This window comes from Meleagris gallopavo, chromosome 1 (genome assembly GCF_905368555.1).
Source record: "Meleagris gallopavo chromosome 1, MGAL_WU_HG_1.1, whole genome shotgun sequence".
Lineage (NCBI taxonomy): Eukaryota > Metazoa > Chordata > Aves > Galliformes > Phasianidae > Meleagris > Meleagris gallopavo.
The window spans coordinates 118,394,765-118,414,977 of NC_139404.1; the positions used below are offsets into that span (position 1 = coordinate 118,394,765).

A 20,213-nucleotide genomic window follows, 5' to 3' on the forward strand; every position below is an offset into this window, starting at 1 on the left:
TGATAAGAGACAGGGTGAGCCCCATCCCTTATAGAAAATATTACGATTTAAAGTTGTTGTAAAGGGGAAACCATTTATCTAATATTTTAGGTATGCAACGTTTCCTTTGTACAAATACTCTAAGTGACATATCAATGGCTTTGCGACCTATTAATAACTCCTTCAATTTTTGGAAAGGTCAGTAATGATGCTCCAAGAGTTGGCATTCCAAGTAATAAATCTATAAGCATTACTGGTTTGATTATGGTTAACAGATGAAACAGTATCATACCAGGTAATGAGAACTGCATACCCTCCCAGTGTCATATCACACTTTCTGTTTGACATTGCTTTGAATTATTTTCCAAAATTGCAAAGTAAACTTCAGGATCCACAGAACTTTTCCCTTCATATTTGAAAGGAGAAACTTTATTCACTTTGTGGACTTGGTTTGTTCTTCTTGCATTTTTGTATACATGATTCCTTCCATCTGTGTTCAGTAGAATAGTACTTCTCAGTGTTCAGAGTTATTCATTTTTTCACTAAAGAAAATTTTTGATTAGAAACTAAAAAGAAATGAAAGAAAACAAAATGTTGTTTATCATAGATGTCATTGTTTTGCAGGGTTCTTCATTTTCATCTTCTATTGTGTAACAAAGGAGAATGTCCGTAAGCAGTGGAGAAGATATCTGTGTTGTGGAAAATTCAGGCTAGCTGAAAACTCTGGTAAGCATGAAAATGTTTTTGTTGTTCTTTTCTTCCTTCTTCCAAAGAATTTATACCCAAAGTTCCTTAATAATATGCTTTTTTATTAAATTCAATAAACTATTTTGTTCTAGTTGCAGACATGATTTATTTCCCAAAGTATAAAAAACCTCTGAAATTATACTCTTTAAAGATAGCAGTTAATGCAGTTCTTGCATTAAGTTGTTAACTGCAGCTGGTCTCTTCTGCTGCAGTTTATGGGCATGTCTTTAAAGAAGACTTCTGATCATGATTAGAAGTTTTAAGATTTGTTCCAGTTTGAGTCAATTGTAGTTTTGCCAGCAACTTCAGAAAAACACAAGATAAAGAAGACTTTAAACAAAAAGAAAAAAAAAGTAGAAATAGGTTTGATTATTCAGTAGTAGATTATTCAGTAGATTTTGTTATTCAGTAGTTGACTTCTCATAAAGCTGTATGCTTTTCAATCGTTTCTTTAGTTGCTGGAAAATTCTAATCTGGTACACAGCCATAAAATGAAGACAGCCTGTTGCTTTAAGAAGGGATTAAACAGAAAAAAACAAACTAGATACAAATAATTGTAAACATCAAGAGTTATGATATTCTTTGCAGAATATTGTTCTGTTTAAAAAACTATATTAATGCTTCAATGAGTTACACAATTTTCTCTATTATCTATCTGTTGTAGACTGGAGCAGAACTGCTACTAATGGTTTAAAGAAGCAGACTGTAAACCAAGGGGTATCCAGTTCTTCCAATTCTTTGCAGTCAAACAGTAACTCCACTAATTCTACGACAGTGCTAATGAATAATGATTATTCAGTGCATGCAAATGGGAATGGTAGGTATCATTGCAATGCTATGCTCTTTCCTGCTAATTAAGTAAATTGCTGACCAATTTTTGGATGTTAGGGGAAAGTTCTTTACAGAGAAAGTGGTGAGGTGCTGGAACAGACTGCCCAGAGAGGCTGTCGATGCCCCATCCCTCGAGGTGCTCAAGACCAGGCTGGATGCAGCCTTAGGCAACCTGGTCTAGTACCATCAGATGTGGAGATTGATGGCTCTGTGTGCAGCAAGGGGATTGGAAATTGGGTTGGAATGGACCCCAAAGATCAAACTATTCTATGATTCTAGGAATTATTATTCCTATTAATCATAATAATATAATATAGGTTCAATAATAATATAAGGTCAAAATATTTCAGATTTCCTCACAAATAATATCACATCTGGTTTAGGAGATGGTACACAAAGGTTTAAAGTATCCATATTATACTTAGTGGGATCTGTGATTTACATATCAGATGGTAGGTAATATTCATTAGTAAGGCTGTTATTTACCAAAAGCTGCTGTAAGCGCCTTTCTTGTCAGATGTACCAGGGAACATCAGATTTTTGGTTCCTGTAATCAACTCATCTTTCACTGCCTTGATGTTTCTCACCAGTGTTTTTCTCTTCCCAAAATCATAAATGGAAATTAGATTCTGCACTGACTGTTGTCTTCTCAGTAAATTTAACAGTAGCCAGTCATGGCGATGTTGGCTTGTGAAGTGATACAAATAGTAACACAAATAACAGTATTAAATGTGTTTTTTGATTAATTCTGTTATTTAAAACAGATTAGTTTAAATGTATTGCATTTGTGTCTGTGAACTCAATTTTCATGTTTAAAGATCCTTTCCCAGAAGAAATACTAGTTCCAGTTTGGGTTTTCCCATGTTGATATTTTATTCCATCTCATGATAGATGTGATATCAGGATGGTGGCACATCTCTTAAACTTACCTACTCTCTGAGAAAGAAAAAGAATAAAAAAAGGAAAAAGAAAAAGAAGAAAGACCAACTGAAAGCATTTGTGCAAATATTTATAATAAAGAATCCTACTTCTCAGAAAAATTATCTACAGTGTGGTGCGTAGATGTAGGAAATTCTATCCAGTGAATTGAGCATTTGTGGAGGTGGTGTTCCAGTCCATTCAGAGGCTTCATTTGGGAGTGGTATTACATACGTTCACTGTAGGGACACAGAAATGTTTAACATTTTTCAGTCTAAATATGGCTTGCAAAAGTATTTGGACCAAGGTCGCATTCTGATTGTTCTCCAGAAATAAATGTTGCAAGTTGAATGCATTTTAAAGGGGGGAAAAAAAAACCTGCCATGTTTACTCGAAGTTTATTTCATATCCATGGTAAAACTGAGGAACTTGAACTTAACTATAGTTAATGCAAAACTGGAGTTAGAAGTATTTTGCATCTTATCTAGTGATACTGATTCCAAGTCTAAGTCTACATTCTTAGAATTGTGACCTTCGTGGTTGAAAATGTGAAATCTTTTTGTGTGTACAATATATTAAGGTCTCCCAGATCTTTTTACTTGTCTCACACAGAGTGAATATATACAGAATGCATACAGAGAAATCCTCATCTTGAATTTATTGCAGAGATAAAATGAGATAGCATGAGCTCCCTATACTCACTGGAAAAGTACCCGAGACTTCTGATTCTGACCTCCTCTGAAAGGGGATGCACTTTTTGTTTCTACAGGCCATCTTTCTGGTGAGAAGAATGGTGTTTCTTTCAGCGTGCAGAATGGTGATGTGTGTCTTCAGGACTTTTCAGGCAAACAACTTGTGTTTCAAGAAAAGGATGACACTGGCAGCCAAAATAGCCGTATCTCACTTAGAAGGACTTCAAAGAGGGGAAGCTTACCTTCTGCTGAGAAAATGTGATTTCCTTTTGAACAGAACATTGTTTTACAGTATGAAGTAGAGATTTACTTCAACAGTTTTACATAATGTGAGAAGACCAAAGACTGATTTTATTTAATATATTGTCTTGAAACTTCCAGACAGCCATGTAATGGCTTGACAAAGACAATTATTAATTGGAAAAAAAAATGGGGAGGAAGCTCCTGTTCCGACAAGGTATTTCGGATGTCGAATTACAGCTGGCACATTTCTATTTTGGTTCTTCATTAGAGATTTTTGAGGATTTTTACGCTTAAAGGAAAGTTTTGTTTAGACTTTTTTCAGTACAACTAAGTATCTGGATATAATGCATAGTAGTATTGTATAAATGTAGCAAATTACAACTTGTGTGTTAACTTTAAAAGCGTTAGCTATACTGTCTTCAACTTTTTTATGTTAGAGTTGCAGATTAGTGCTGTACATAAGGAGGAGAATGCCAGCCTTTAAATATCTTAGTGATAGTTTTATATTTATTTCTTGTAATATAAATTTAAATATCCTTTTGTATAGAAAAATAATTGATATTTTGTTTTTTATTGTACTTTGCATTTGTCTTTAATTGAAATAATTAACAGAATGATACAGAAGTTAATGTGTTCAGTTAGTGAAATCACTTACTGTGGTTTGCCAGAGACAGAACTGTATATGTGAACACCATTATTTTTTAACCCTTAGTGTCCTCTTTCCCTGCAACACAGAGAGGTAGAGAAACTGGGTCATCAAAGTAGAGCACTAAGAATGAGGGAGTGATGAATAAAACCTGTAAGTTATTAAATGTAGCTAAGTTATCTTAGTAGCTGGACTAAGTTGGTGGGAGCTTTTGCCATTGATATCTCCAGGTTCAATATTTTATCTTGAGTTCCACATATTCAACACACTGCCATTTCTCATCTGCAGTGATTTTAAAAAGAAAGTGTTTTTTTTTTTTTTCCCCCAATAAAAAAAATACAGAAAATAATGCTAACTGTTATATTTAGTAGCCTAGTAAATTGTTTGTTTTGTTGTGTGGCTGTTTTTAAGGGGCAGCTCTTGGGCAGTTACAATCTATTTCTGCTTGCATTTTGGTCCTTCTTTGGCAAGCCAAATTCTGAGGCCCCACCTCAGTTGCTTCCTGAATCATCATTTAATTTCCTCTGTGATATTTCTCTGAAAAAGGTGGATTTTTGGCTCCTCATACGCAACAGTTGGAAGAAAATAGAGCCCATACAACACTGTGAAGATTTCTGAACAGTGTGAGCACAGGTTCTCAGACAAGAGTGCAGCTGTGACTTTTTTTTGCTCCATGGGTTTTTGTGGAAGTGTTGAATACTGCCAGAGCAAAAGCCAGTGCCACACTGCAGAGTGCCAACCCTTGGAAAGGGGCTTTTTGAGGCAGATGCACAGTAGGTGGGACAAAGAGTTGCGCTTTCCCACAGGACTCAGTAAGGATCTCTGGAAACACTCTTCAACAAAATACATTGGTGAAACACCTTTCTGGGGCTCTGGCGTGGTTGTTGAACCTCCAAATTACTAAACACTCATGAGGTTCTAAATGCAGTGCCTGGATTCTTTTGGTCACCTATGTCTGAGACTATGCTATACAGAATATGCCTTTAAAGTGAGAATTCAAAGCATTTGTTGTGTTTATCCACAAGGTTTTAACTGCATGTTAATAAAAGAAGGTACTGGAATGCTAGCAGCTAGAGTGCTTTTATGTGAATGCTTTAACTGTCGGTGAATTGCCTTTGCACTGTTTCTTGTAAATTTATTTAATGTTCTTGTATTTATATTTTCAACTGTAAAAAAAGACCAATAAATTTACAGCAAGTAAACACAAAATACATAAATTCTGTCTTTTAGCTAAATGTGTCCTTATACTGGATTGTATTATGGTTCTTGAAATGAGCCGGAGTATGTCACCTCATGAAGAAAGTGCTGACATGGCCCTTACTTTTTTGTGTCTGTATCATATTTCACCTTTCATGGCTCAAACAGATCTATCTTTGGCAGAGAAAAGGTCTGACATAAGTCTGTCCAGTCAGTGCTTGTTCCTCCAGTCTGCTGAAACTCTTCCATAAGAATGCCATGAGTAAAAGAATCATAGAATCACTAAGGTGGGAAAAGATCTCTAAGATCAGGTAGTCCAACTATCAACCCATCCCTATTACACCCACTGACCACGTTCCTCAGTGCCACATCCACAGGGTTCTTGAACACATCCAGGGACAGTGACACCACTCCCTCCCCGGGCAGCCTGTGCCACTGCCTCACCACTCTTTCTGAGAAGAAATCTGTATTAATATCCAACCCAAACTGCCCCTGGCACAATTTGAGGCCATTCCCTCTTGTCCTATTGCTGTTACCTGGGAGAAGAGGCCAACCCCCACCTCACCACAACCTCCTTTCAGGCAGTTGTAAAGAGAGATAAGGTCTCCCCTGAGCCTCTTCCAAGACATGGCTGAATTTGGCTTTAGCAATTCTGTACTAAAAAGTATATTCTACAGTCACAGCTTGGAATCTTCATTTGTTTCTATTTTTGCAACACAACTTACGCCATGATTATTTTAATCATTCCTATTTGATTTATTCCTAGGCACGGGAATTTCATTTTACTTTGCCATACGCGTACTGTAGTAAAGTTTCACGCTCACGGCATCCTGTTGGTGTAGCCCAGTGAATACCATCAATAAAGGCGTTGAAAAACCATTTGCACGCCAGGGGGCGTGGGGATCGAACAGCTGCCTAAGCAAATTTGGGTTAGCTCAACCGCCTTCTTAGGTCATAAATACAAAAAAAAAAAAAAAAAAAAAAAAAAAAAGTGGTTAAATAAGTAGTCATATTGTACTTTGCACAACTCTGTGGTTGTTCCGCTTCCACTTCCTGGTACTTCATAGAAAGCTTTGCAACTCTAAGCTGTATTATGCTCTACAGAATACGTATCCCTTCGGTACTCGGACTTTTGTGCCCTGCCAGCAGCGTAGCCATAGCAACCCTTTATCTGGGAGAAAAGTGGCACCGCTCCCCGCCCCGCCCCGCCGCCGCCGTGCCGCCGAGACCGCTCGGCTCCGCCGGGGATCGGCGTAGGACCGCGGGCGCTGAGGGGAAGCGGCGTAGGGCCCCGCCCGGCCGCCGGCAGGGGGAAGGGCCGCGGGCTGTGAGGGCTGGCGCGCCGCCCGCCGCGCACACAGGGAAACGGCCGCCGCCATCTCCGGCTGCCGGCGCGCCTGTCGCGGCCGGGCGGTGAGACGAGGCGATGAGGAGCCGCAGTAACTCGGGGGTGCGTCTGGACGGCTACGCCCGCCTGGTGCAGCGGACCATCCTCTGCCACCAGGTGAGGGCAGCGTCGCCAGTGTAGCGGCTGGGGGTCGGAGGCGGGTTCGGCGCCGGGGTCGGAGCGAGCGAGTGGAGGCGGCTGTCCGCCCTTCCCGGGCTGCGGCAGCCGGGCCCGCACCTACAGCATTACGGGCTGCCCGCCTTGTGAGTGCTGAGTGCAGGTGTCAGCGCTGCTGGGGAGAAGCTATCACCGGCTCCCCGTGCTTTGGCCCGTGCAGCCTGCGCAGCACCGTGCGGACTGCTTGATGCACCTGCTTCAGGTGTGTGTGCTGAGGGTGGGGGCATGTATGGTGTTCTCTTAAAGTGGTTCCCTGCATAGAGAGAAGGGCAGCGGGGCTTCTTGTGTGAATCAAGTCCCAAATGCACTTCATTGCAGTGACTTAGAAGAAACTGCAAAGCACCGATAAGTGAAACATCTTTAGATGTAAGAAGAAAATCTTTTACAGTGATGATGGTGAGGCACTGGAACAGGTTGCCCAGAGATGTGGTGGGTGGCCCATCCCTGGAGACTTTCAAGGCGAGGCTGGATCAGGTCCTGGGCATCCTGGTGTAGCTGTGGTGTCCCCGTTCATTGCAGGGGACTTGGAGTAGATGGCCTTTAAAGGTTCCTTCCAACTGTAAGGATTCTAGATTCTATGACGCTAACTAAAGAGGTGAGCACCCAGAGCCCTACAGGTCAATAAGATTCATACCATCAACTCAGTAAGATTTATGCCATCAACTGTTTCTGTGGGCACAAGCTCCAGACACCTGAGAACTGTTATCATTAGGTGAACTACTGAAAACCTACCAGCAACAAAAAGCAAGGATCTGGTGTGAGACAGCGCTGCTGGCCTCTCACCATGGTGGGCTGTGGGAGCTGCCCTGTACTGCTCTCCTGGCCCTGCGGGATGACCTTGGGCTCCTTCAGCACCTGCTGGGGAGCTGGGCCTGAACTGAGCCACTCACGTCCTGTGAGCAGCCAGACAGAAGAGCAGCAGGCAGCAGAGGTGCTGCCGAGACAAGGCTGTACAGCCCTGGTGTACGGAGGTGACCTTGTGCCAGGCATCCAGCAGCATGCAGATTAAGCTGCTGTGCTCTGACAGAGTTCATGTTCTCTGAGACGTGGCTTGGAGAACGTGAAGTGTGTTTGGGAACATTGCGTTTTGATAAAGATGTGTCTGACAAGGCAAGGGTCAGGTGTCCCTGCCACAGCGATTGATCTGGCATTCGTAACAGTTGCTCTGTTTGAACACACAGCTGAGAAACAAGCGTAAAAGTTAATGGCAACGAGGCAATGGGAATTAATGATTAAGTGAAAAATGTTGTAAAGTGTTTGAGATGCAAGAGACTATGCAGTATTCTGGTTCTCAAATGGTGTTGCTACTGAACACTACCAGAATTTGCCGTTCTCTGCATTGGAACATAAAAAGGCTTTGCATGCATTCATACTTTAGCTTCTGTAAACCAAGTGAGAAAGTTGCCCACTTCCTAGAAGAGAAGCAGTTCTTTTTTACTTCTTCAAGACCATACCACAGCATGGTCATACAGACAAGGGCAGATCCCAGCTCAGTTTCAAATGTTAATTTGGTACTCTGTTTTCCTTCCAAATACGCACAATTCAGATTTGTATTTCTTCATTGTGCTTCAGCTGTCACCGAGTGACATAGCTCATCAGCCTGGGTGGGTGAAGGTGCCCTGATGGATTCTATAAGCTTTGTGTCCTGAAGTGCTCGAATAAATAAATTTTGTACTTCACATGTGCGAGTTCAGGACTCAGAGACTGGGCATCTCTGTTGCAAAACTGTGAGAAGCTGTATTGTGCAACCGGTATGAAATCCCAAAATCTTTTCTTTCCCCTTCCCCCAACACCTTTTGATATGGAAAGAAGTGGTTTATCTTAATAGATGGGACTTCAGGTAATAATATTTGTTCTTTACCTTTTCTACCATGTTCAGAACCCAGTTACAGGGCTGCTTTCAGCTGGTACGGACCATAAGGATGCTTGGGTACGGGACAATGTCTATAGCATCCTGGCAGTGTGGGGGCTTGGCATGGCCTACAGAAAGAACGCAGACCGGGATGAGGACAAAGCCAAAGCCTATGAGCTTGAGCAGGTATGTTGAAGTTCAGTGCAAAGCAACTATGCTATGTTTTGCCTTTTTTTCATATGGTTGTGGTTTTGGTGTGCTTGCATTGCTGCTATGTTGGGGATGTGGCACTGTTTTCCCAGCGTGGAATATGTGTTTTGTTCTTGTGGCAGCAGTGTTTGTGTAACACAGAACAGTCTGTGTTCCTAGCAGCCCCCCAGGAGGTGAGATTTGGAGAGCTGAGCAACAGAGAGGCTAACATCTCAATTAATATATATACCAAAAGGAATCTGGTAGGAGTAAAACTCCCATTGTTTAGCACATTGTTGTAAACTGTGCTTCTAAGAGATTTTATGCCCTCATTTAGAAGCCTCCCCAATTAAACTGTGAGATCCTTCATGAGATGTGTTGTGGGGCAGAAATTCAAACCTAGGATGGCTTGTATCATAGGATGGCAGTTTATCATTTTTCCCCTTAAGGGGAAACATGCCCTTTAGAGCAGCTGTCTTTGAAATGTGAACATGTGTAGTCTCATGGAAATCATATGTAGTGTATAGACATGTTTGATCAGAACCAAAAAAAAGGCAAAGCATGATTGCATTTTTAGGCCTTAATAATTTTCTGGAATTTAAGACGAAATCTTGTCTTAATGCTTATTCTGTGCTTCTCTTAGTACACACTGAGGTCTCTTCACATTAGTCATCCGCTTGCTGTATAAAGAGATGAAGAGACTCCACAGGTTTTCTGGCTTGCAGTTACTTACCAGTGTTGCCTGGATCTGTCAGTCTAACAATCATTATTCTTACAGTGGGTTACATTCCTCTTACTTCCTTACCGGATAGAAAGAACGCAAATTACTCTGCATGCTGGAGAGGGCCTTTGGGAAAAGATCAGTTCTCCCAGATAGAAGCATGAGAAAAAAAATCAATTTTTTTTCTTTTAAGGGCATTTAAAACATTTCAGATTAATACAATTTTTTTGCCTTTGGGAGGACATTAACATGGGTTGTGAACTTGTGACTTTTGCATGTTGTTTTTAACAGCTGATAGGGCTGGTAGTACAGGAGTGTCACTGGTCTGCTTTATTCCTGCAGAACGTTGTGAAGCTGATGCGAGGGCTCTTACAGTGCATGATGAGACAGGTATGTATGTATGGTACAACTCAGCACATACACTGCTGTTAGCCTGAGCCAAACTCTGATCATGCTTGTACCTTTTTAAAATCAGGTTTGCAGCAAATCACAGTGTTGCCTTTGCAAACTGATTTGTGCAAAGGTGCATACCTGTTACTAAGATCTCAACTCAGCAAGGTAACTTAAGCTTACTCTTTCCCAAAGAGATGTGGATTTAGGCAGAGTCTAAAGTTCATGCACTGTGATCAATCAAAACACGCTGAAGTGAGGTAACAAAAATTAGGACCTCAAGTTTCTCCCTGTCTAAGACAACGTGTTGTGAAATTGTTTGGGGAATTTCTTCTGAAGTGTTTCACATTTGAAATCTCTGGTGCTTTTCAGGTAGATAAGGTAGAGAAGTTCAAACGCACACAGAGTACCAAGGACTGCCTACACGCCAAGTATAACTCTGCTACTTGTGCCACAGTGGTTGGAGATGATCAGTGGGGACATCTGCAAGTCGATGCCACTTCTCTTTACTTGCTCTTCTTGGCACAGATGACTGCATCAGGTAAGTGGAAGATATTTTAGCCTTGACTATCTTGTTGTTACAGTCGTCATGTTCAACTTTCAATTAAAAAGGAGAAAAAAAAAATGTGACTAGCTTCAAAGGTCTTTGTATAGTTATCACACAGAAAATTGAATTTCTATGGAAAGAGATGTTTTTTAGTTAGGATTTCACACTTACAGTAACTGCCCAGGAAGTTTCCATTCTCTTAAAGTTTGTTGGTGTACAAATTCTATTCAGAGCTAGTCAGAGTCATGTCAGAGAAGAGCTGTGTGTCTCATGGACAGATGGGTTTATTCAGAGTGACTACATCAAGCTGGGTGCCACTGTCCTGTCTGTGTTCCTCTTCTTGCGGGCATTGTTTGGCTTTCTGCTCATAGCAACCGTGCTCTTCCTGTGTGAGGATAAGTCTGTTCTCCTGATGGTCTCCTGGCAGAGCATGAAACAGATGGTGCACCTGCAGCTGGAGCTGGGCCACCCGGTTGTCAGGAGCTGGAGGTGGTTCAGCTCTATCTGTTTCGTAGCCATGGTGTGTGAATGCCATGTTTCCACTGAGGGCATTTTTTGGCTGGTCTTTGAAACAGATGATGTGTATTGATGGCATTTGAAGTAGTTCATCAGCAGCAAATGTTGAGACTTGTTGCCACTCCTTTTGAAATCAACCTGAGTCTTTCACTGATTTCTGTGAATAGTAGCTGGCAGTTGATAACAAATCACAGAATCACAGAATGGCCCGGGTTGGAAGGGACTTCAAGGATCACGAATCTCCAACTCCCCACCACATGCAGGGCCACCAACCTCCCCATTTAATACTAGACTGGGCTGCCCAAGGCCCCATCCAGCCTGGCCTTGAACACCTCCAGAGACGGAGATACACAACCTCTCTGGGCAGCCTATTCCAGCACCTCACCACTCTCTCTGTAAAGAACTTCCCCCTGATATCCAACCTAAATCTTCCCTCTCTAAAATATACAAAATATAAATATACGAAAGCTTGAAATTTTTTGAAGAGGAAATAGTTCTAATGCAGCATATTTCTTTCTTCTTCTTTTGTTTTTAGGGTTACGTATCATTTTCACCCTTGATGAAGTTACCTTTATTCAGAATCTTGTTTTTTACATAGAAGCTGCCTACAAAGTTGCTGTAAGTAGTTATTTATGTGTAAGACATCTGAACACAACTTAGATGTGGGTTGGAAATTATTTCTTAATGGTGACTGAAAACACAATCTTCTTCTTCCGTCAGAGGATGTCAGAATTTGTCATTACATTGTGAGCAACATTTCTGGAGGTGGTAGGACAGCTGTGGGAGGATTTGCTGTTTTCTGGATGAAGTATAGTTGTTCTATCATCACAGTAGTAATTAATAACAATTCCTGATGTCTCATGAGCCCTTCTGAAAAGAGCAGAGTGTTATCAAACTCTTTTGGAAAGTGAGTTGCAGAGGCACAGGGAGAAGCATGCAGTTTAGAGTTCTTTGTGTGTTTTATGGAGAAAGTGATTTATGACTGCAGAAGTGATCCTGCTGGGATGTATTTTTATGCTCTGCTCTTTAAACATGCAGAGGAGCTCTTTGGAAGTGACTTGTTATTTTATTTTTAAGGCTGATAAACAAATTTCCTACGAGGTTCTGGTTTTGTGGTGAGCCTGTGCGTGTGGAGGGGGAAATACTGGTTGTATATGTAACCATACCAGTTTTTTTCTTAATGTTGTTATTCTTGCAGGATTATGGAATTTGGGAACGTGGTGATAAGACAAACCAGGGCATCCCGGAACTGAATGCAAGCTCCGTAGGGATGGCCAAAGTGAGCATGTCTTTCTGACTCCTCTTTTGTGGCTGTTCTCTCACTCTGAATAGCTCTAGTGAACCCAGTGGCTTCCTTTGCATAGGCTTCTTGGCAACAGTTAATTAACTGTATTAAGAATTTCTGAGTATTCAACATAAAATCCTTGTAATAATGGCTTATTTTGAAGGACCTTAGTACAGTTGTTCTGGGGACTGCAAAATGTGCAGCAGAATCATTGAGGCATGAAAGTGATAGATACAGTGAACAGGATTTTAAAAGGAGAGCTCTTTGCTCTCTTCCTGACCCATACCCTGTGTGGCACAGCAAGCCCCACATCAGCAAAGCCAGGACACTTCTAGGTTAATGTAGGGGTGCACAGAGATGAATGGGTGAGTTATTAATATCTTCCTAAGGCATACACATTATAGCTGAGACATATGAGATGTACTGATTCACCCATAAAGACAGGGCATGATGTGTCCCTGTTGGCTGGTTGGCCATTAGGCATGCAGAGAGCAGACATCTCATCTCTCTTTCCCTAGGGAAGCGATAATATCAGAAAGAGAGGTAGATGGCAATATGCTCTTCCCTGCACAAGCAGAGGCTGGTTCCCAGAGCACGTTGAGCAAGCCTTCTTTGAATAGCCCTGCAACTAGGAGCCACAAATTACCACTGAAATGGAGGGGTTATTATGGAACATGGAACAGGATAAGCATTTATGGCTAAATATTATTTAGGTATTATTCAACAGAAGCACTGTTTCCTCTTGCTTTGCGTTGGGTTTTAATTGTAAGAACGGTCATCAGCACATCAGTCCTGGATCCTACGAGTGGAAATGCAAAAATATTTTTTACTTTTTCAGAAGTATTGACATGCTTCCCATTGAAGTTGGAAACAATATCTGTGGAGCAAACTTCTGTCTTGCCTAACAACCTTCAGAGGAAAAGTACAGATGCTGGGGTGTACACTTGGCTTAAAAGATATCTAATGTATTTTTTGTGTGTGTTTTTTGTTTTGTGGGTGTTGTTTGTTTGTTTTGAAGGCTGCTTTGGAAGCAATTGATGAATTAGATCTTTTCGGAGCTCATGGAGGGCACAAATCAGTGATTCATGTTCTTCCTGATGAAGTAGAACATTGTCAGGTAAAAAGCAGTCTTCTGTTTCTAGTGCTTGAAGAAAATCCATCTCCTTTTCCGTTCTGTTCTTAACTGGAATGCTGGTTAATTGAACGGTAAACTTAATAAGGGTGACTTCAGACTGTGCTGTTCACGCTGTTTATAGTAAATCACATGAAGCTGGTTTGAAACATTCCCATGTTAACTCGGTTAAAATAGTTATGCAGTTCTCTCCATTTGCAAGTTGTGCATTCTATTTGCATGTTACATAGCCTTTTGAACAAAGTAAATTATTTCATATCCCTCTCTTCTGTGTTTTGCTTAGTCTATACTATACTCCATGTTGCCAAGGGCATCCACGTCAAAGGAAATAGATGCTGGCCTTCTCTCCATAATTTCTTACCCAGCTTTTGCAGTGGAGGATATAAACCTGGTTAATTTAACCAAGAGTGAAATCATATCCAAATTGCAGGTAAGGATTTCCTTTATTTTGTTTTATTTTTCAGAAGGAAGGAGAAGCAGAACTTTTTTTCTTAATTGAAAATCCTAATTAACCTAGGATTGACAGACTTGGTGGGTCCGTGCAGAGAGAGAAAAATCCCTAAGTGGCACTGAAAACTCACAACTTAGATGTTGGTATCAGTCTGTGAGGAAAAACAGTATGTGAAGATTTCTGTGATTTTTGTCTGTTTTTATAGGGCCGTTACGGCTGCTGTCGCTTTCTCCGAGATGGCTACAAGACACCCAGAGAGGTACTTCTGATGTGTATTTTCAGTAGATGTTAGGAAGAATGCTATCCCTTTTTAATTGGCATTATTTTGTCTTGTTTACATCAAGGGCGAAATTCAGTGTTGCTATTAATAAGTTGGCAGTAAACCAAGAAAACTAGTAAATCTTGGGAATGACTCATGTCAGAAGGTGGCTAGTGGTTTAAAGACCACCAGTTATTAATGAGATAAATTAATTCATGGTTCTGCAAGGCATTAACCCTTAGATGTGCTTATGGTGCCTAAGGAAAAGAATTGCCTTTAAGATGCTCCAGGGTATCTATGAAGTAGGGCAGAGGCACGATTATTTGGGTGTCACCTAGATTCTGAGTCTGAGAAGGGCTGGTTTGTCTGGAGACCGATTAAACAAGCTTGGGGATGAATGTGAAAAAGAGAAATCAGGAGGCTATGTGGAAACTTTTTGCTGTATTTTTATTGCTTGCTTGGTTTTAATTATTTGTATAAAGTAGACTTTCATTTTGTATGGAGTTTGAGTGACTAATTTAGCACTATGACTAAAAGAACATTATTGAATTTCTAGGATCCAAGCAGATTGCACTATGATCCTGCTGAGCTCAAGCTGTTTGAGAATATTGAATGTGAATGGCCGGTGTTCTGGACATACTTCTTAATTGATGGAGTATTTAATGAAGACAAAATTCAGGTGAGGAGAGAAGAAATTGCTTAGAATGGAAACGCAAAGCTGTTAACACCCCATTATAGCTTTTCTCTGTTTATTTTAATTATCAGTTACCACCTTAAAAAGTCCCCATGACCCTTTTTTTTTTTACTGGCAGAACCCTTTATTATTTGCATACATACAAATTATTTATTTGTGTGGATGAATTACGTTTGACAGACAGCAACAGCTGAGTGAGGATGTGGATGGAGCATTTGTTTCCACATGCTAGTCAGGCTGGAGTGTGATAGATATTATTATTTGAATGTCTTGCAATGTTGATGCTCTTTTGGCATCAGACAGTACTGGAAATCACTGAGTTCCTGTGAAACTCAGTGTGGCTTCACGTAACAGGTTGGAAGCAGTCTCCAACCACTCTGACCTTACTGGGAGGTTCACATCACGAGAAAGGCTGCAGTGTTGCCCACACTGGTACAGGAAAGGGTTGCCCTCTCTCTGTCAGGTTGAGTGGCTCTGTTGGCTGGTGGGTTTGAGCTGATCTGGACATGCCGTATTTGTCAGGTTCTGTTTTATCACCAACCTTGATGTCTCACCAAGTTATTGTGAGATGAGTCTAGCTTCTGTCTTCCTTGATCTCTGTGGCTTGGCTGCTGAGAACAAGGTTAATAGTTCTTTCAGTCCTTTGGTACATTTAGGGAGGTTTGGGATGGGTTAGACCCTGATCAGGAGCCATTTCATTTTAACTGATTTTGTAGGTTAATTGATGATTCCTTAGTGTATTTCATGCCTTTGCTTTGTCAAGCATTCAGTGGTCAGGGGAACTAGATTGACTGTAACCTTTCAAAGGTTGTAGTGGTTCCTGGAGAACATTGGTAAATTAAAAGAGCAGCAAGTAATGAGGACTAAATGTAGTCAGATCAAGAGCTCTACAGCTTGATGGCTTGAAGGAATTAACAAATAGATGTGATTTAAAGTTGCCCAGTATGCAGAGGGACTGAGATTACTAAATAAAACTTCTTAAAAATAAAATACCATCAAAAATGAAACAAGGAATTTCAGACCAAAAAAATACCTTTCTATAACAAATGTAAATACAGTGAAGTATTTACTAACATTAAAAATATGGGTTGCTTTGTTGAACACAGTAGAAATAGTTTGGTGGAGAGAAAAGTAATGTTGTTTCATAAGGAGAAAAATCAGAGTTTACTGAAACTTCAGTCACGTTGATAAAATAATTTTTCCAAAAGCAGTCTCTAGAATTTATTTAGGTGGTCTGGGACATTACGTACCAGATTGCTTTTATGGTATGGAGATGGTCCGTGGTAGGATGTGCTCAGAATGGACAAGTGGCCCCAGTTCCCACACTTAAAACAGTTGCTTGTGACACTCTGGTAGTGGTGTCTAGTCTTCCACAGTTATTGCTTCATAAGCCTGACTGCAGTGGCAGCAACGATTTGGAGGGTAAGCACCCTGATCACTCAACAAGAGTGGATAAGGATAGGATACTGACAATTCTAGTGTACCATGACATGAATGTGTGGGTACTTTAGCTGGTGCATTAGGATAGAGATTATTCCTCAGAAGGGTATAGGCAGGAATAGAATTTCAGAGCCAGGTGCTGGTAGCGCTAGGGAACAGCTTCCCTGTGAGTTAAAACTTAGAATGGGAGTGTGAAGAAATGGGCAAAATAAGAAGTCTGGTTTAAAAAAAAATAAATGAAAATTGTTGAATTTTAGACCATTTACATGTCCTAGTGATTACCTTGGCTAACTCTATGTTGGTTGTCTTACTCTGCTTGCTCTTCTCAGAGTCCTTCCTGGACAGAATTGCTCAGGTGTAGGAGCCCAGGGAGGTGGTGGAGTCACTGTCCTTGGAGGTGTTCAAGAACTGTGTACATGTGGCACTGAGAGACGTAGTGGGTGTCGTGGGGATGGGTTGAACTGGGTGATCTTGGTCTTTTACAGCCTTAATGATTCTACAGTTCTAAGATAGTATGTTGTCTAGCAATATGAGAACAAGAGGATTTTATGTTCGTTTAACTTAGGTATTTTATTTGATTTATATCTACTTAAAGCTTTCCTTAGGGCAAATTTTTAAGAGAAACTGAATTCCCAGTCCTGCAAAGTTGGATTCAGAATATCATACACAAATATGCTTGGTAGAAAGCTAACAGTTCTTAAATCTTACACTTCTAATGGATATTGCTAGTGCTGACATCTTCCGTGTCACTTCATTTTCATTATCAAATTTTATGCAGGATTTCTAGTGACTTCTTGATTGCAATATTTTTTTATGCTTCAGTGGTTTGTTTCTGATTAAAGATGTGTGCTTACGCTTTGGAGAATGATAATACTGAGATCTTGGAACAATGTCTGACAATTTGAAGCCTCTTCTTCCATCAGCAAGCCGTGATCCACTTCCCCTCTCCCCCTTATTGTTTACTTTTTATGAATTTTCAACAGAGAATTAGTAAAATTATAACTTTATTGTTTCTGTTTTGCTGAGTGTATTGTCAATTTTCTTTTATAAATATTTCCAGGTAGAAGAGTACAGAGAGGCTTTGGAAGGAATACTCATTAGAGAAAAGAATGGAATAGTTCTAATGCCTGAGCTATATGCAGTCCCTTCAGAAAAGGTATTGTGAAAATGCAGCATCCACTTCAGTATGTGAAGTATAGATATGAAGATCAGTGTACCACTTTCCTGTTGCTCATAAATCTAAGTCAGTAATAAAAAAAAAAAAAAAAAGCAATCCACAGGACATTATTAATTACTGATAAACCTCTCATGGTTCCCACTGAGAAATAGTAACTTTAGGCTTGTAAATGATCAAATCCTGGATATAGGAATCCAAGAGTCTATGGAAGTTCTGGAGCAGGTTTAAAATTACTGTCTTTATAATAAGGTGTATTTAAGAAGTTTTGCTAATGATTTAGAAATTGAATCTTAGAGAAGAAGTAAAGCACAGGCTGTTCTGCCTGTTTATTCTACCAGTGGTTTGTGCTCACTCTTTTTCAGAGCTTGTATTTAAGATGGAAAAAGGTTTCACATGAATGGGGATTTATGTTAGATTTTAAGTGTGGTTTTTTTTTCTGTTGTTTTTTCTTTGTTTTCCCATCTTTTCTGTCAGTTTAACCTGTTTCTCTCATTGTGACAGAGAACTTCAGATAACATTTTATTTCCTTCCATGCTACTTGCTTTTATATCTCTCCCTGCCAACTTTTCCCACTCCAGATTTCTCAGCAACCACTGGGGGTGTGGAGCCTTCTGGACTGGTCTGAGTTTAGGGAGGGAGTATCAAAAGCTGATGTCTTACTCACAGGTCTGAGACTGAAACTCTGAGTTACCTTTCTGTTGGGAGCAAGTGTGTAACAGTACAGAGCCTTTTTGTTAATTCTGATACGATTATGATCGGAAGAATATGCCAAATAAATGGTGTAATTTTTGCCTACCATTTGTAAATTCTAAAATGGCTCTGATAAAGATGTTATCTAGAAGGTTGTATGCTCCTCCCTCGATAGATCTGTATACTGCAAGATCAAGTCAAGGGTTTTGGTTTTCTGTTTGCCAAAATTAAGAGATTCTACTCTTTATTTTTCCATAGACAATGGAAAAAAGTTGCTAAAATAAGAACGGTAGAATAGGCTTTGTTTTTGGAAGCCACTTCCATGTGCATCTTCAGAAAGCTAGGTAGGCAGCAGTGAAGTTCAAGAATCATCTTGCAAAGAGCTGGAAAGCTGACACAATTCCCTACAAGCTTCCCAAAGGGAAGGCAGCAAAGGAATGACGAGAAGAAGGGGGAGGTCCTGACACCAAAGCTATACTTGCGTGCAGAATCCTTATTCAATGTCCAGCTTCAATAGTTTGAGTGGTGTATGAAAAGTAAGCATAGTTCTTGTCGCAGGTAGCATGCAGCCTCAAAAGTAAAATCAGTAAAAAGAGATGTCAACGATAGTGGGTTAGAGATGATAAACCATATTTTTACAAATACTTCTATGTTATTGGCTGTTCTTCAGAACTTTAAGATAAGTTTCTTGTTTGTGTTTTTGTTGTCAGGTTGATGAGGAGTATGAAAATCCTCACTCAGTGGATCGTATCCCAGTGGGAAAGCTGCCTCATCTTTGGGGTCAGTCATTGTACATTCTTAGCTGCTTATTAGCAGAGGTAATTATTTCTTGTATAGATGAGTTTGTGTTTCATTTTGTTTTGAGTTGGTTTAGCCTTTAAGCACAATTTGATTGTCAGGTAGGGGTCAGTGTATTTTCCAATGAAAACTGTGGAGGGGTGACTCTGAGCTTTCAGGAGCTTATTTGTGTATTATGTATATTATGGATAACATACCAACTGTATATTATATAATGCTAAATTGTGCGTTTCTCATCAAGGTCAGTAAGTTGCCAGATATGCTCAAGAAATACAAAGTCCATATCGCTTTGACTGTTCCAGAGCTAGGATTCTGCAATTTCAGCTCCACTGGGTTGCACCTTATTCTGCAGCATAAGATGCCTACAGAGTTGTCCAGTATTAGCTATGGACTTGGAAGTGAATAACTGAGTATCCCTGAGGAACTGCAAAAAAAATCACTGGCCTGGCAATGTTGTATTACTTGCTGCAACTCTAAAATGAAAAATATGGATATGTAGATTGCATCAGTCATAATCATTTTCTCGTTGTTCCAAGAAGTATTACAGCCACTATAACACAGTTTTCATTGAATGTACTTGGTGGGATGGGGAAACCAGACTTTAATCTGACTTCCTGATAAAATGTGAGAATTGGTTAAGAAATCTTCTAGAAATCTTCATCAAAAGCCTTTTACTTAGTTTTTGTTTGTCTCCTTTCTCTTTTATTTCTTTTGTATTTTTTTCTAGGGATTTCTGGCTGCAGGTGAAATTGATCCCTTGAACAGAAGATTTTCCACTGGATTTAAACCTGATGTTGTGGTACAAGGTTAGGGAGTTTTTCTTTTAACATTCTGAATAAACTGGATTATGTGATGGTGAAGTTCCTATAAAGAGAATTAAGAAGGACATGTTTTAAAATGATACTGATCTTTGCATGGCACATGGATGCTTTGTTGATACTGTGCGAAAGTGATTGTTTGTCAAGCTGCTTTTCTTCTAGGAGGAAAGATCAGCTTTAACAAACCTTTTAAAAAAACACTCATGATTTTAAGACTGGTCAGAGACTGGAAAGGACTTAATCTTTTATTGAAAAGGAAGGTCATGATGGATAATAGCAGAAAGAGGAGGGCTGACAGGAAACCATTCAGTTCAGTTAGGATTTTGTGCAGCCTCTTTTCAGAGGATCCAAGAAAGCAAGGGGTGGGGCAGATCTCTATGTTCTCAGAGGTGAGGAGTAAGCTAGAGAGCAGCCAGATTTACAGCTGTCTTTTGGCT

General features: G+C 40.2%; 2 protein-coding genes across 15 annotated transcripts in view; both read left to right on the top strand.

Moving 5' to 3' along the window:
• The window catches only part of ADGRG2 (adhesion G protein-coupled receptor G2), a 55,975-nt gene extending 50,702 nt beyond the window's left edge, over positions 1 to 5,273 (top strand). For 9 of the 10 annotated variants that reach the window (XM_085211241.1, XM_085211207.1, XM_085211250.1 and 6 more), the window contains 3 exons: positions 604 to 705; positions 1,391 to 1,543; positions 3,245 to 5,273. In XM_085211241.1, the coding sequence (XP_085067367.1) occupies positions 604 to 705; positions 1,391 to 1,543; positions 3,245 to 3,429 (440 nt within the window). In that variant the 3' untranslated portion in view covers positions 3,430 to 5,273. The other variant, XM_085211276.1, reaches the window with a different exon arrangement.
• Positions 5,274 to 6,403: 1,130 nt separating this feature from the next.
• Positions 6,404 to 20,213, top strand: part of PHKA2 (phosphorylase kinase regulatory subunit alpha 2) — a 37,889-nt gene continuing 24,079 nt past the window's right edge. For 2 of the 5 annotated variants that reach the window (XM_085211305.1, XM_085211300.1), the window contains exons 1-13: positions 6,411 to 6,757; positions 8,697 to 8,855; positions 9,922 to 9,969; positions 10,342 to 10,510; positions 11,568 to 11,650; positions 12,231 to 12,311; positions 13,336 to 13,434; positions 13,733 to 13,879; positions 14,106 to 14,159; positions 14,716 to 14,838; positions 17,354 to 17,449; positions 18,871 to 18,978; positions 19,686 to 19,764. In XM_085211305.1, the coding sequence (XP_085067431.1) occupies positions 6,680 to 6,757; positions 8,697 to 8,855; positions 9,922 to 9,969; positions 10,342 to 10,510; positions 11,568 to 11,650; positions 12,231 to 12,311; positions 13,336 to 13,434; positions 13,733 to 13,879; positions 14,106 to 14,159; positions 14,716 to 14,838; positions 17,354 to 17,449; positions 18,871 to 18,978; positions 19,686 to 19,764 (1,324 nt within the window). In that variant the 5' untranslated portion in view covers positions 6,411 to 6,679. Of the gene's footprint in view, positions 6,758 to 8,696; positions 8,856 to 9,921; positions 9,970 to 10,341; positions 10,511 to 11,567; positions 11,651 to 12,230; positions 12,312 to 13,335; positions 13,435 to 13,732; positions 13,880 to 14,105; positions 14,160 to 14,715; positions 14,839 to 17,353; positions 17,450 to 18,870; positions 18,979 to 19,685; positions 19,765 to 20,213 lie in introns of all 5 variants that reach the window. The other 3 variants (XM_085211321.1, XM_085211293.1, XM_085211313.1) reach the window with 3 other exon arrangements.